Here is a 14,927-nt window from a genome sequence, read left to right as displayed (position 1 = left end):
AATACATGTTGTGGACACTTATAAAGCAGTGGGGTACACGCCCCCCCATGGCGTCAATTACAGATTAAAATACGTTCCAGACATTAGTCACAGTTAATGGTACATCTTGTACATTTTTAATGGCTATAAGCAGACATAGAACTTCTCTTTTCTATAACACCTTCCATACAAGGTAATAAACTTCAAGCCCTCAGAGTCTCTGGGGCTAATTATTGACTCTGGTCATCTGTTGCCAAGTAGAGTAAAACATAGTAAGACACCAAATGAGTTAAGGCCTCAGGCCTGACACATTCCTAGATTATATGTGTTATATGTATTGTAAGCATGCATTGCGGTTATCCTTCTATGTTCTAGTTTCCCTCAGCATGTATCACCTGGACAGTCACGCCAGCGAAGCTTAAGACCCTTAATGAACCGAACATCAACTTGAAATAAGCACAAATATGCAATGTGTATGAAATACTTCTGGCTGTACCTGTAATAAAAGTTAACATAATGGAAGGATCCTCAAATGAACATCTTCAATAGACAACGTTAATGCAATATCAATACTGTGAGAAATATTGTTAGATGGAATAATGCTGTAAAGAATGTTATTAATGCAGTTATAATGATGCAGATTATATGGCAGCAATAAAAGAATTTCTGTATCTCCACACTTCATATTAAATCATTTTTAAAAATATTTCTTCACGTCATTATGAGACGCGAGATTGAGACAGACATTAGAGCCTCTTAGTGCGTGTTTTGTTTTGGTTTCCACCGGCGTGGAATTACCAAAAATAGAGAGGGCATAGCCTAACATGTGAAACAGGAAAAGACCGCCGTGTAATCCGTTTATTTCAACAAAGTAACTGTATTCTAAATACCACCCTTTTAAACAGTAACTGTAATGGAATACAGTTACTCTTTTTTTGTATTTTAAATACGTAACGGCGGTACATGTATTCCGTTACTCCCCAACACTGTTAGCCATCACCAGTTTATCCGTCTGTATCTGGAAGATCCAACAGGATCTCAGCTTGGTTGTTCTCAACCACTCTTGGCGTTGTAGCCCACTTTGACCTTGGGACTTCGGGGCCATACCAAGCCAGCCATTTGGTTATGACACTCCATGTATGCCCTGCCTGCTAGCATCTTGCATCCTGCTTTTTTGTGCTGGATATTACCATTCCCAGTGAACTTTAAAACATAAAGTAATGTGTCTTATATGTATTTGAGTGTATATAGTACAATTATACACAGATTCACGTTTTCATTTTGACCCCTGTGCTCATGTAACAGGTAAATTTCTGGGACCTAATGTGAGATCAAATAAAGTTATGTTAACTTCAATACAGTCTATAGACCTTCGGTTTGCGTGTTACACGTTTGCAGTTATTTGTGTGATTTATAAAATCTGTCGCATAGAATTAAACAGCTTGGGCTAAAAATGTGTCTATCAGTGGCGGCTGGCCCATAGGGGGCGCTCGGGCTCCGCCCCCCCAAATGTGGAGGAGTAAAAATATATATTTTTAAAAAATTCATCAATGATAGTTTTACTATGTGTGTGCCCATATACAGCCAGGCGTATTTTAACATTTTCACCAGCTGACTCATTAAAGTTCAACCAACAAACGGTGTTTTTCTTCTTCTGGGGCGCTCGTCAAAGCGCCCTTGATATGCAGCGAAATAGCCTATCATTAAATGGTTGCCAGGGGAAAATAATAAATATTTGACCTATCAGCGTCGCTGAATTAAATGGTTTGGGGGCGCTTAAAATTGCGCCCCTGCAGAAAACGCGCGAAGATTTGCTGTTCTAGAATTTTACCTCAGTCAGTAGCCTAAGTGAGCTATAAGGTCAGAGAGAGACGATGGCAGCGGTATTGTTAACGGTTGAGGCACAGCCTCCCCCAAATTCGGTTAGATCGCTTCTAACCTACCCTTTTGCCAGAAGGACAATGGCAGAAAAACTGCAAGTTAAAGAGTTGGGACCTGACAAGCCCGAAATTCAACTAACCCAGGCAACGAAGGAGAAGTCAAAAGCATACAACAGGACTTTTTGTCGGAGTTGGTTCCAGCGCAAGTCGTGGCTGACAGGCTGTGGAACAGCTAATGCACTTTTTTGTTTCCCGTGCATACTGTTCAAAAGTGACAAGTGTGATTTGACGTGGACACAATCTGGACAAACCGACTTAAAGCACCTCTCCGAACGAATCAAGAAACATGAAAGCTCACGAGTTCATATGGACAACAGTGTAAAGCTAGCTGTGCTAGGGAAAACTAGCATAGCGGCGCAGCTAGATGATGGACATCGGATTGCTTTAAGAAGGCACAACGAAGAGGTAGATAAAAACCGTCATATTTTATCTAAAATCATCGATTGTATTAAGTTTTGTGGTGCTTTTGAGCTAGCAATGCGGGGACATGATGAAAGTGATTCCTCAGACAATCCAGGGATTTTTAGAGGTTTAGTCGACTTGATGGCATCAATTGATCACGACTTGAGGCAACACCTTGAAAATGCTACTGTATTTAAAGGCACCTCGAAAACAGTCCAGAACGAGATCCTGGATTGCATGTTGGCAGTTCTGAGAGAAAGGATCGTGGAAGAAGTAAAGGCAGCGAAGTTTTTAGCCATTCAAGCTGATGAAACCACTGACATTTCTACACACTGTCAGTTAGTCATGGTGCTAAGATACATTGACCAACGAAACCGTATTCAAGAGCGTTTTTTTGAATTCATCAAGCTACCCAATGCTTGTGCAGATGCAATAGCCAGTGCCTTATCGGAGAGGCTGCGCTTCATCCTCCCCCAGGGACAAGAGAGAAAGTTGATCGCCCAGGCCTACGATGGGGCCGCTGTAATGAGGGGTACCACTGGAGGAGTGCAGCGTAAGATACAGGACATTTATGCTAACGCTCACTACGTACATTGTTATGCCCATCAGTTAAACCTGGTAATGCAACAAGCAACCTCCCACATCCCTCAAATCAGTCACTTTTTTTCCGACATAGCAGGATTCGCTTCTTTTTTTACTAAATCGAGCAAGAGGACTGCAGTGCTTGACGAGGTGGTGGCGCACCGACTTCCAAGTGCATCGGCAACCCGTTGGAACTTCAACAGTCGTGCTGTGAATACAGTGTATGAACATAAAGACGATCTGGTGAGGTGTTTTCAGACCATCCGTAACAGTGAAGGATTTGATGCCCCTACAAAGAGAGATGCCGGTGGTTTCGTGAGAATGCTGGAAGACGAAGCTTTCTGTTTTTTCCTGGCCTTGTTTCACAAGATAATGCCACATGTAGACATGCTGTATAACCACCTACAGAAGAGAAACATCGATTCTGTCACCATCGCAGGGATCACCCAGACATTCATCAGCCGCATGCAGGCTATCAGGTAGGCATAAAAGCATAAATATGTAACCTAGAATAAATGTTAATTATCTATGCATAGATTCTATCAAATTCTCTGCATATATTCTGTGTTCTGTGACTTAAATGTTTAATGGAATTCAGATAATTTTGATTTATATCAGCCTTTGAAGTAATTTTATGAAAAATATTTGATTAAGTATATTTGATGAAGTATATTCCCAGTAATGATTTGATGTAGCCTATACCATAGGCTATTTCCTGAAATTATGGCCAGGGCCTTTATTTACTTGCACTGGTTTTCCCCCAGCCATTAAACCAGGTCCGGTTATTAATTAAATCCGGTAATTCCCGGTAATTAGAACACAACCTTTGTTTGGTTTGTGTTTGGTTAATATATCCCTATTCAGTTTTCAGAAGCCATTAATGAAACTTATGTATTGGATCAGGGAGGCACTTCCTAATCTGGTTGTGGATGAGGAGTACAGGGGACCTGTTCAAGACCCACCCACAAAGAGACGGAGAACATTGGGGGAAGACAGGCAACACCATTTGGCACTGGAGGTAAGCACTAGCTGCTTGGTCTGATTTAAATCGGATCATCAGATAAAATCTAATGACGATGCTGTCAGATGTCATTTGATATAGTGGTCATGACTGTTTTGTTTTGTTATGGACAGATTTTTTTTTTCAGAATAATGATTAACATGAGACATGTGCCAAAGTCTTACCACTGAATCTAACTCTTACCAATTATATATTATTGGATAGGTGTGCGACACCATTATGAGCCATGCCAAGGAGAGGTTTTCTTTCACCAAGCACCTTGTCAGCGCCACTCTGTTGCAAGGAGACTTGTTCCAACAACACAGCAAAAATTTTCCAGATGCAGCACTACAAACCACAGTGGAAGCCTATCCCTCATTGGACAAAGCCAGACTTAAAACAGAACTGTCCCTGATCTACGACAACGAGGAGTTTCAGAGTTGTAGTGGTGCGCTGGCGCTCTATCAGGTTCTGATGGAAAACAACCTTCAAGACACATTCACCGAAACTGTAAGTCTTCTTAACATCCTCATCACCACACCAATGACAACATCAGAATCGGAGAGGTGTTTCTCTACTTTAAAGAGGATAAAAACTTTCCTGAGAAACAATATGGCTCAGGATCGGCTCAACGCTCTGGCTATGCTGTCCATAGAGAAAAAACTCACACAAGAACTTCCTGATTTCAACACCAGGGTCATCGAGAAATTTGCCACTCAGAAAGACAGACGAGCAAAGTTCTTGTACAAATAAGAACCCTTAACCATATTTACTCTCTTTCTCCATCCCTCTCTCTTTCTCTCTTTAGCCCACCCCCCCAATCAGTTTACAGTTGTTGTTTTCAATAGTTATTTTTCATTCATTCAAAAAAAAAAAAAAAAATCTGTTCATGTTCATTTTTACAAATCTATACAAATGGCCAGAATATGGTTGTTCATTTTTACAAATCTATACAAATGGCCAGAATATGGTTGTTCATTTTAAATTTAAATTAAAATTGTGTTGTTTGATGTACTCATTAAATGGGTCATTTTAGTCGATATCATAAAAATTGCCCCCCCTGAGATTTTTTTCAGGAGCCGCCACTGGTGTCTATATTCAACGCTATGATCGGGTCTAGTCTTTGGTGGGTCCGTTCCTTGTTCCATTCCTGAAACAGATGGTTCTTTAGCTTTAACGCACTCTCAAAATTTAAAGACACATTTAAAACACCACTCGAAATGAATGCCAATAAAAAGAGGTGAGCCTCCAGCAGCGACTTTAAAGTTTCTCGGGTTACAGATGTTCTCATATAAAAGGCAATGAATCGCTACATTTGTGTGTGGATGTCAGATCAGGACACCCAGCATTTGTTGATTGTAACATGAGAATCTTAAAAAAGATCACAGACAGACATGCTCTAAATAGCCTCAATAGTTGTTTAAGTCATGGCCAACAAAACAAAACATAAACATGATTTAAAGGACACATTCCTCTAAAATTATAATCTGCATATCTGAAAGATGACAACTGCAATTATAGGAGCACAGGCGCACAGACGCTGTTCCCCTGACGAGCAGACGCTGAGCAGGAGAAACAGGGGCGGCTGGGGAAAGACATTTTGGTGCCGATCCTCATCACTTGCTCAAGTTGTTTGAGCATTGACCTTGGCAGACGACAGCGCCATAGAAGTGCCCTTCTAAAGTCCTGTTTTCATTTCAATCCGTCCTTCCTCAGAAGACCAAAAAGCAGGAACTCAAATCTAGGATTAAAACAGTGTGGCTTTAGCAAGAGAAGGTTTTCAGAACTCCAGTGCCATCACAAAACAACTCAAAGCATGATGAAAATTTGCCATTGGTGCCACATTTCATTATTTGTGTCATATGTCTTTATTGCAGTAACATCAGGAAAGAGTATCTCGTGTTTGAAATGGAAAACATTACATTTTTATGTTTGCAAAAACATTGATTGGAGCAAGCTCTGTTCCCAACTGTTGTTTTATAGGGCTTAAACAGTTGAGACTGGTAGCAGGGACAATGGTGATGCGCTGCTTCTTCCCATAAGTGACTGATCTAGCAGATATTAACAGCACCGGCTGTTGGACAGTGAGTCCTGCTGCGTGCTGAACGACCGAGCAGTTCAAAAAGATCGCAGTTTATGGTGTGATAATTTCTCTGCTAAATGAATGCAGCCTGTTCTTACAGTACAGAAAAAGTGCCAAATGGCATGTCACACAGTTACAGACTGTGCTCTTTGTGCATCTCACTTTCAGGCTTGAAACTGAGAAAAATTGCATTCTAATAATCCATATATTTGCACATACTGAGCTCAGTTTGCTCATTTCAGCCCTTGAAAACAAAAAGCTGTACTTATTTTGGGTAATTTAGGTTGAAAAGTTATTGCGAAATCTATTATTTACAGTCTCCAGAGGTGGGGAGTTTAAGGTAATGGTGTGTTTTTGTCAGGCAGTTTGATGGAAAACAGCGGCTAACCTGGGGAATGTGGGAAACTTTGTGTTTCGGGAGCTTGACTGCTCTGTTCTTGCTTCTACTTTGGTCACACATTTCTCACAGCCCTCCTCCCAAATGTTTTAACTGTACTTAAGTTTTGGTCCATGTGGTTTTTGCTCACTTAAGTCATGATATCCCAGGCTGCTTTAAACTCTTACTTTTAAGTCCAAAGTTTTTGCCCTCCAAGTTGTCCAATGAGCCAGATTGGAGTCTTTGTCGGGCCGATTCTGGTCCCCGGGCCTTATGTTTGACACCCCTGGCTTAAGTTTCATTGCTTCATATCCTATGCTTGCATGAATGGTCACTGTGACTTAACTGAGACATAGGTCACAGGGAGAAAAACGGTTTCAGCTTCCTCCTGCTAACATATGACAGGAATTATAAACCATGTTGTGCTGTGGAGGGTGGAATAAAGTGTGTTTACAGTCCACAAAAAACACAGTGGCTCTATTTCAACCCTAGCTTTTCTTTTTAAAAAACAGAAGAAGAAAGAAAGAAAGAAAAAACAAACATCTGAGCTTTGTTAAGACAGTCGTTTTACTTCAGTGGTTTTTCACATGTAACTGTCGACAACCACAAACGAGCAGAGGAAAGATGAAAAGAAACTCCCAAACAGAGAAACATGCCTGTCATTGCAGTTCAGTTTTAAGTTTAGCAACAAGCAACTAATCAGTGACGGACAGAAACTGTGAACAGCAGCTGGCGCGCGAGGTTTCCTGTGTGCCTGGTACTGAACCTGCGCTCGGCAGATGCAGCTGTGAAATCAAGAGGACACAAAGCATCTGGATCTTTAACCAAATAAGAGTTTGGGAAAATGTTTTGCTCAGTTGCCCAGACGCTTATTATCACCAGTGTAGAAAGGATACAGTCACTCAAGTACTGTGCTTAAGTGCAGCTTGGAGTTACTTGCACAAAGGTATTAGCTTTTATTTTTTATGATATATACTTATATTACAAAAAGATTTTTTTTTCTTTTACAGCAGACAACAATTGCAAACAGTTACTTCATAGTTTTACATTTCACATTTTTATAAAAGTTCTCTCCTCACTGTGTTTGACATTAGCTGTTACAAAGTCTCTTCTGAACTTCTCTGTTATCAGCAGCTGTTTGAAAGTTTACTCAGTAGTTAAAACGAATCATGACCAGCTACAACAGTTACACTCAGTTGGTGCATCAGTGCATTAACCATCTAATAATGTCAAGATTTTACTGTTACAAGGCGCCGCTTTACTTTTGAATCTTTCTTTCTCTCTTTTTGAACAATTTAATACTCATTAGCATAAATCAGAACTCAGATATTATTTTACTCAGAATAATTACAATGAAAAGTATAATTACATTTATACTCCTTGGCCTTTGCTTCAACATCAGGCACTGATTGAACAATCATATTGTTGCCATGATGCCAGGTCTCTCTTGGAAATGAGATTTTTAATCTCAATGAGATTTTTTTTACCTGGATAAATAAAGGATTAATAAAAAAAAAAAAAATGTACCGCACTTTATATCTGCTGTGGCTGTTTTTTTTTTAGGTGTTTTATAAATAAAGTTGACATTGTATGGTAAGTAAATAGTTATCATCCCATGAAGGTACAGCGGTCTACTTCACTACTAACCCCTGCTTATTTAGTAGGTTTTCAAATCCACTTCTCGGAGTTGACTGACACGAAATTTTAGACGTTTGTTTCAAACACGAGCTCTGACCACTCATTAAAGGCAGTCATCGGCTTGGTTCACATCTGCTCTTCTGTCTTAAGTCTGTGCTCAAAGTTAGAAATATACTGTTAAACAGACTGAAGCTGGAAGAAGAACAGACGCCTTGAAAACACAAAGCTTTAATAAGAACAGTGTGTCAGCGTGCATTAGGGTTCCTAGGAAGGATCCAAATCACCTCACACACGTGGACGCACATTCAGCCTGAGGTTCTTCAGGATTTACAGCCGGCCTCATGCTGCACTCTCCTCGCTACGCTGAAAATATGTAGAATTCAAGTGCGCATCTGGTGATTTTATTAGTTGGATTTATCTTCCAACACAGATTAACTGGCACTGCAAACTCATCTTTTTGAATTCATTTGGGGGCGGTGTGGAGGAAGTTGGGGGTTAAGCAGTGCTCACATATGATATGTGAGCTGCCTCATGATGCGAGATCTGCGGGGCTATATTTTACATAGCATGCTGGTGGGGTGTGTGTGCTGAAGGGGTTGATTGTATTTCTGGGAAAGAAACCATCAATGCGTGGAAAGGTACATGAGAACGCTCTGTAGCCTCTGTCTCTTTTTCTGTTTCAGCCACAGGTTGCTCCCCCCCTCTATCACCTGTTTCTCAGGACCTTGACGTCCTCCTATATATGGCGCTCCTCAGGGGCTCTGCGTGATGGGGCAGTGGTTCATGGTGTTTGTGCAGCTTGCATGATTCCTGAAGAATCATGGACAGTTTACACAAGCTGCCAAACTTCACACACTTGTTTTTTTTATGTTCATGTGTTTATTTCACAGGTCCAGAGTCCAGACAGCCACCATACATGGAGAGGAAGTTTAACAGCGTTAATAGACCTGCAGGCTGACAAATAATTATTAGCCGGGGGAGGATTTTAAATCCTTGAAGTTTGCAAAGAAGAAATCAAAGAAGAATATTTCTAGTTGGACACCACTGCAAGAGATTACACAGGTGAACTGGATCTTACAACACAGATCAAAAACTGCAAACCTTGCAATATATATATGTATGTATGTATGTATATATATTTATATACATACATACATACATACATATATATATATATATATATATATATATATATATATGTATGTATGTATGTATATAAATATATATACATACATACATACATATATATATATATATATATATATATATATATATATATAGAGAGAGAGAGAGAGAGAGAGAGAGAGAGAGAGAGAGAGAGAGAGAGAGAGAGAGAGAGAGATTAAATCAGCATGTTTGTTCCAAACAAAATGTGAAAAATTCTGCCATAAATTAAATCTAATAATATTACCAGTATTATTAGATTTAAATGTTCATGATGGGCTTCTTTTCAGCACCATTCCAGCCAAACGAGCAGCACCGATGGTGAATAACTTCTTCTTACAGCCTGCAGTAAGAGTAAGAGTTTAAGGTTGATCAGAGTGATGACAGCACCGACAGAGGAGAGCCAGAGCTGGAGGGCATGTCATGTATGAATGCAAATGTGCAATTTGAGTTAACTGCTTGAGCTAGCCTGCAGGCTTTGCTCCATTAAGAGTCATTGCATTCATCTTAGCAGATTATACCCTGGATCATCATTAAATTGCCATAAATGTTGAGGTTAAATAAAAAAAAATTACAGTGAGTATCTGGCTGAGAGAGAATCAGCGTGAGCAAGTGCACTCTGTACTTAATGTGTCTGCTCTACTGGGAGTGAAACAACAAACCATGAGATAATTGTTATAAGGTGAGCTTGGGCAATTTCCGCATCTTGTAGGGGTTTGTGATCTGGGGAAACCAAAAACTGGAGTGGAGCCAAAGATAGTTTTTGTTTTTCAGATTAAAAAAAGGATTAAAATGGTCTGGCACCTTAGCAATAACGTCACTTTTTCAGCAACAGCTGGGTAAACTGAAGCATGATGATATTTTCTGTGCTAAAACAGGATGTCAAGAGTTCAGGTTCACACCATAAATACTTCCACCTGATAATAAAATAAACTAAAACAAGAATAAACATCTACATTTCAACACTGAGAGCTGAATCCCTCCCAAACAACCATCTGATCATCATCATCATCATCATAGAGCGCACTGAGCTGCAGCCTCAGGGGCTCAAGACTGAACTAAAAACTGCAAAAAACAAAAACAAAGTGCCAAAAACTGCATTTCCCCCATTGGACACCTGAGCACACCAGCCTCTCTGAGCTGCAGTACAACCTAAAAAAGTGAGACACACAGGAAACGGCTCTCCTTCAAACTAAAAGTTCAGTCTCACCAGTTCAGCCAACACATGCCGAAGGCAAAGCTTTTACTTTGGAAGCACATGGTCTTCATTTCTGGTTTGCATCCCACTTATCCGAGTTTCCCTACTGGTTGGTGAGCAGCTGACGAGTGTTTGGGGAGAAATCAGCATATTCCACACAAACAGCTGGTGACCATGGCAACCTAGTAGCTACCAAAACAATTGCAAAGTTGTTTTCGTTGCAGCACTTTAAACCTCTTTGTTGCTTCCAACAACAAGCGATCCCCAACAACCAGTTGCCAACTGTTGGAATATATACATTTACCTAGCAACCACTGGTTGCCAGGGGGTCAGTGATTTGTCTTTAGACCTGCATCAGTGAATTTCACAGTAACTGTCAGCAACCACTTGCAACCAGTTATGGAATTTACATTTTTCCCTTTCAACCAGCGGCTGCCAAATGGTCACTGTCTGGTCTCTAGATCAGTGTTAGTGAGGTCATTTAGACCTTAATGTGGTACTTCCCAAACCAACAGATGGTGTGATCTCTGGTGCATATGGTTCCTTTTCCTACATATCTTGGACTAGAGCGGCCAGTCCAAACGCCAAAGTGGTTTGAACCACTAACTTTCTGATCAGCAGAGAAGCTGCTCCACCTCCCCATATTGAGCAATATGTAAACACCACTATAAATGTGGTCATAAGTAGTCACAATATCACACACAGCTGCCACTACTACTACTCATTTGCTTCACACATTCTATAGGACTGCATAACCAGGCCTGTGTCTACCTGAAAGAAAAAGATCTTGATAAAAAGTGATTAAAAGAGTCGCCTCTAGAAAATGGTAGAAATAAATGTGGTTGTACAAGGTCAACACCACACTCTCGATAAATCCACTCAATAAAAAACTTTATAGGGTTTGAAAGATTCTGTAAGGACTTGATTGCTTACAACACAACAAATATATAAATACACAAGCGAATATGCAGAACAAATGCAGTTACCCTGAACATTGGATTTTTTGAATGGTTCATTGAGAAGAAATATGATCCTATGACCCAATCCAATTAAAAATATGAAGTGAAAAACATCCAGTAAAGGGATATATTTTGTTAAAAAGCTGTTCATACCCCCAGAAAAGCTAAGCCTTCCAGACGCTTTGTGTTGTTTCATGTATATTTAAATATCATGAAGTCATTAGTCGTTGAATAGATCAAAGCTGCCAAAAGCACAAATGGATACCATGGATGTTGTGGGCAGAAACAGCTGTGCTTACCGATCTGAGTGCACGAGCCCGTTCCTGCTAAGCCAAAAGCACTCCTGACATTACAACAGCTCATCCTACGCCAGCAGAAGCAGACATGAGGAGTCAGGTTTGACAACATTAAGTCTCTCCTGCACTCAAATCCATCACGAACAAGCAAAACACACACAGTAATCAGCAAAACCATCATCCCAGAAAACAGATGCTATCACTTCCACAGCTCATTACTTGCACCTCTTTTGCATGGATGCTGATGAGGTTTCTGATGAGAGATCTACAGCGTGTCAGCCAGGCATTAATTAATCCACGCTGACCCCAAGGACCAAGCACTGAAAACAGAAAGGCACAGAGGGGATGCGAAAACATTTTTAGGATTAATTACCACCAAACGAGCTCTGATGTGCCACAAACGTGCCACATGTGCGGGAAGCAGCTGTAAAACATTTAGACGGTTCAAGTGACTCTAAACAAAGCACCCTGCTGAACTACTCCCCGCCCTTTCTGTCATCTTACAATTGTCTCACAGTCTGATGATTCCTGCAACATTGTTGATTCTGGTAATGACTAATCATGCTAACTTTATTCTGCCCACAGTCAAACAGTGGTGGGCGTTGTGAAAGAACAAAAAAACCCCTCTTCTGTAAATAATGCTGTTTGCCATAGAGTAGCTAAATGTCACTTTTGACCTTTGGGAGATAAAAAAAAGTTGATCTTATTCTTTTAATAAATCTCCGTTAAAAAAATATAATAGATAAGCTTCGTCTGTACATGCACTTGATCCATCGAAGAGCTAAGTTTCTCTAGTAACCAGTTAACACAAAACAGTTTTAGTTAAAGACTTCACAGAAACAGTAAGAATGCCGCTTTGTTCCACAATAAATAAACGAAACCAAGAAAACTAAAATAACAATAATTGCAAGATTACTAAACACAAATTGAAAAGCCACCTAATAAAATGTACTTTACTTAAGCAGTTAAGCAGAGTTAAAAGCCCTATTTGCTCAGGACTTGTATTAACCTGAGAACCTCTAGTAATTTGTAACAATCATGAAGGTCATCTGCCATCATAATCATCCAAATCTACCACGTCTGGAATTTGGAATAAGATGCCACAGTACATCACCTACCGCACTCTGCCAAACACAGAGTTTCTGTGATAATATTAACCATGTGAGACTCTCTTCTTCTATCACATCTCTGTGATGTCAGTCACTTTCTTACCTCTTTCTGTTCTGGAGGACTGCTTTGTGAATCATGAATGAAAGTTCGGACAGCGTTTAAGTTACAAATTCAGGAAGTTTATGTGGCTACACAGTACGGAGGCACACTCATGGAAAGATCGGGAGTGAACTGAAGGCAAAGATCTCAAACAGGGATGAATAACATGCAAAGCAGCACTGAGCAAGAAACATGTTTCTATTTTTCAAGGCTGAGGGTTAAAAGACAGAAAAAAAACATTAATTAGTAGAACGCTTCCAAAAAAAGAGAACACGCCGAGAAGCTAACCATAATTTTGTAAGGTCCTGTTCTCGGTTTCAGCACTTTGGTTTCTTGAAACAGAAGTTGTCAAATTAGCTCAATATAGTGTGGTGGGGGTTTTTGCCCTGTCTCCCTTTCCTCACCCACAGCTGGTCATAACAGATGGCTGCCCCTCCCTGAGCCTGGTTCTGCCAGAGGTTTCATCCAATCAAAAGGGAGTTTTTCCTTCCCACAGTCTCCAAGTGTTTGCTCATAGGGATCGTCTGGTTGTTGTGGTTTTCTCTGTAATATTGTAGTGTCTGTATCTTACAATATAAAGTGTCTTGAGATTTTTATTTGATGCCATATAAATAAAACTACATTGAATTTAGTGACCATTACACAAGTAGCTGCAGTGCTAAGTGACCAGCTAACGCTAGTTAGCTTATTAGCATGAAGCAAGACTATGACATATTGTCTCCATTCTCTTCCTGCTCTCTTGTGCTCTCTCTGCCTTTCTCTGTAGCCTCATGTCTTCTCTGATTAGCTCCAAAAGTTTATTCTCTCTGTCCCTCTTTTACCTTTTCTCTTCCTTGTTCTCCTCCTCTTGATCACCCACTGGTGCACTTGGCCCTGAAGTGTCCTCAGGGATGGAGGTAATTAAAAGAAACAGGCCTAGTTGCAGGCCTCTGTCCTAACACCAAATCAATAAGGGCAAACTAAGGCCAAGTATCTGCAGCAGGCTTCGCACCTATTCCCTCCCGTCCCTGGATTCTTGCATTCCTAAAGGTCGAGGAAATAAAAAATGTCAGTTGACAGAAAGAGAAACAAAGCACATTTTAGGAAATGTAAGTTTATTATCTTGCCCTGCAGGCTTCTCCAATGCTGTCATAATAGAAGACAGAAAATAAGAGAAGAGAGAAACACATGTGCACCATAATGCCTGGATGCAAACTTGGGAAAACTGAATTAGAAAGGTGGTACAGCAGGACACACAATACCCTACAGAATTTATTTACTTGGATGAACTATTTGGTTTTGGAAAGAAGAAAACTTGCAGATAGGAATACTAAAACTACTTCCTGCCTTATCAATATGGGTTCTGTATAGGATGAACTTTATCCATAAATTAAAGATTGCTAAATGTCTATATTACAAACTGCATATAGTTATTGTATCCCCATGCTATGCTGGTGAAATTCATGGCCCCTCCTAGCAGTCTGCACCTTGTTCCCTAAGAAGATGCTTCATAAAAATCTGAGAAAAGTTGTGCATTCAACCAAATGTTTATTAATGATTTTCAACTGTGCAAAAAATACTGAAGCCTAGCACACTTGGCCCCACCCATAAATATGCAAACTTTAAGCCTTAATATAACGTAAACACTATGTTGAGTTACGTTTTTTTAATGAAGGACGATTCATCCTCCTGTTCACTTGCTATGAAGACGGAGATAAACTACAGATACCGAATGTTTTTCTACCAGCCTGTAACCATGTTCATATCTATTGTGGGTCTTGTTGTGTCCTGTCTTCCTTTGCTCTCTTCTTGTCACCCCCAACCAGTCACAGCAGATGGCTGTCCCTCCCTAAGCCTGGTTCTGCTGGAGGTCTCTTCCTGTTAAAAGGGAATTTTTCCCTCCCACTGTTGGCCAAGTGTTTGCTCAAAGAGAGTCGTGTTGTCTGATTGTTGTGGTTTCCTCCCTGATATTGCCTTGGGGCGATTATTGTTAGGATTTGGAAATTTAACATCTATGGAGTCTGTGGAGACTGGCTTACTTTTGGAGCTAGCCTCAAGTGGACATTCAAGAAACTTCAATTGTTGGCAATTCATTTTTCAGCCTTTGAGTTTAGCTACTTAA

General features: G+C 40.2%; 1 protein-coding gene across 1 annotated transcript; it reads left to right on the top strand.

Moving 5' to 3' along the window:
* Window positions 1-1,425: 1,425 nt before the first annotated feature.
* Window positions 1,426-4,716, top strand: LOC113007724 (zinc finger MYM-type protein 1-like). The gene is made up of 3 exons (XM_026144599.1): window positions 1,426-3,382; window positions 3,807-3,921; window positions 4,129-4,716. Exons 1-3 carry the CDS (start codon window positions 1,854-1,856, stop codon window positions 4,654-4,656), a joined length of 2,172 nt encoding a protein of 723 aa, XP_026000384.1. The 5' UTR covers window positions 1,426-1,853; the 3' UTR covers window positions 4,657-4,716.
* The last annotated feature ends 10,211 nt before the right edge of the window (window positions 4,717-14,927 follow it).

Source organism: Astatotilapia calliptera, chromosome 16 (assembly GCF_900246225.1).
Source record: "Astatotilapia calliptera chromosome 16, fAstCal1.2, whole genome shotgun sequence".
NCBI classification, from domain to species: domain Eukaryota; kingdom Metazoa; phylum Chordata; class Actinopteri; order Cichliformes; family Cichlidae; genus Astatotilapia; species Astatotilapia calliptera.
Note: the sequence above shows the minus strand (reverse complement) of the source record. Positions and strands in the feature narration are given on the sequence as shown.

Bases quoted from the DNA above. Each gene is read 5' to 3' on its own strand.
- LOC113007724 (XM_026144599.1), top strand. From the start codon at position 1,854: ATGGCAGCGGTATTGTTAACGGTTGAGGCACAGCCTCCCCCAAATTCG. The intron at 3,383-3,806 runs GTAGGCATAAAA...GTATTGGATCAG, and splicing joins AGCCGCATGCAGGCTATCAG to GGAGGCACTTCCTAATCTGG. The intron at 3,922-4,128 runs GTAAGCACTAGC...ATTATTGGATAG, and splicing joins AACACCATTTGGCACTGGAG to GTGTGCGACACCATTATGAG.